Source organism: Buceros rhinoceros, unplaced genomic scaffold (assembly GCF_000710305.1).
Source record: "Buceros rhinoceros silvestris isolate BGI_N320 unplaced genomic scaffold, ASM71030v1 scaffold16314, whole genome shotgun sequence".
NCBI classification, from domain to species: domain Eukaryota; kingdom Metazoa; phylum Chordata; class Aves; order Bucerotiformes; family Bucerotidae; genus Buceros; species Buceros rhinoceros.
The window spans coordinates 2,150-3,587 of NW_010408953.1; the positions used below are offsets into that span (position 1 = coordinate 2,150).

At 50.4% G+C, this 1,438-nt stretch overlaps 1 protein-coding gene across 1 annotated transcript in view; it reads right to left on the reverse strand.

Moving 5' to 3' along the window:
• Window positions 1-375: 375 nt before the first annotated feature.
• Window positions 376-1,438, reverse strand: part of DNAJC8 (DnaJ (Hsp40) homolog, subfamily C, member 8) — a 10,678-nt gene continuing 9,615 nt past the window's right edge. Inside the window, exon 8 of the mRNA XM_010135063.1 lies at window positions 376-1,169. Within this exon, the coding sequence (XP_010133365.1) occupies window positions 1,047-1,169 (123 nt within the window). The 3' untranslated portion in view covers window positions 376-1,046. The remainder of the gene's footprint in view (window positions 1,170-1,438) is intronic.

Genomic DNA, 1,438 nt, shown 5'->3' on the forward strand with positions numbered 1-1,438 from the left:
AGGTGCCCAGGTCCTCCCAGCCCATCCAGGGTCCCCAAAGGCACAGCAACGTGCTCAGTTACCAGCCTGGACTCTGGCACCCTGCATCCACCCACGCAGCGCCCAGAGAAGAGAGCCTCTCCCTCTCCTCCTGAGTGCCACTCTGCGGGACTGCCACCTCAACATTCAGCTCCCAACAGCCTCTGAGATGACAGCAGACCCTTACCAGACGAAGTGTTCACGCTGAAGAGCAGCAGCATTTCAGCAGGCAGCACTCAACCCACACCCTACGGTGCACAAGCAGAGAAGGGGCATCGTCCCTTGTCTTGTGCACCAGTACAATTGCCTCTGGGCAATTGTATCTTTGAATAATTCCAAGAAAAAAAAACCAGTAAGTTGGGTAAAAATTTATTTTACATACAGACCATTGCAACTTAACTATGAATCAAGAGGAGTTATTTTTTCTTTAGAGGAAGAGACCAGCTGGTCTGAGATTAACAGAAGTCTAAGCCTGAGAGCTGGAATTTATTTTGGAAATCAGATCTTGGGGGAAGGATCCCTGCAAGCAAGGCTCAGTTCAGCGAGTTGCTGCAGGACTGTGACTGCAGGTCAGCTGCACCGCGCCGCGCTGGGAGCAGAGTCCCAGAGTCACATCGGACCTTTCCGAAGCGGAACTTGACGAGAAAGGTGACGCCTGGAAAGGAACAGATGAATTTCCAATATTTTGTTCAGCTCTCAAACTAGAAATGGAAGTGGTGACACATCACAATCTCTGTGAAGTACAAAACATCGAGTTACAGGGCAGCAGACAAACAGGACAGCAATAATGGCGGGACCCTCCTAAGCCGAGTGTTCTACATGTAGCAGGTTCCTGGCCGAGTTCCTACTATGGCCCTAGTTTGAATGGACAGAGTACAAAAAATACTTTGAACAACAGTCAATACTTGAAACAAGTTCGGTACTTGAAACAAACAGTCTACTAAAAAGCAATTCTTACTCTAGGTGCCAACGAGTCCTTAAAAGCAGGGAGGGGACCGAGGAGCTGCGCTGGGGCAGTGCTGCCAGGATCATTCACGCTGCTCCATTTTTACTTTGGGAGGTCTCAGGAAGGTCCTGTTTTTCTTTTCCTTCTTCCCCTTTGTATTTGCCTGGAAATTTCTCCAGCTGTCCACACGACCGTCCCGACTTTCCTGGGAACGAGAGAGGAAATGGAGAGTTGAGGCATGCGTGAGCCAGGGATTGGGCAGCACACACCAGTTGCAAGCTATCGATAGCAACTTGCCCCTTAGCCAGCGTGTAGCACCCTGGCAGCCAGGACAGACGCTGTGAAGAGCCAGAGCAACAGACAGACAGTGGAACTACAAGAGCGCTTACGAACACCGGTGTAAGCACTATGCTGGCTGCTTCTTTCAGAAGCAACCAGCTTGGGATGCGCAGTCCTGACTAGAGTCTGCTTGAA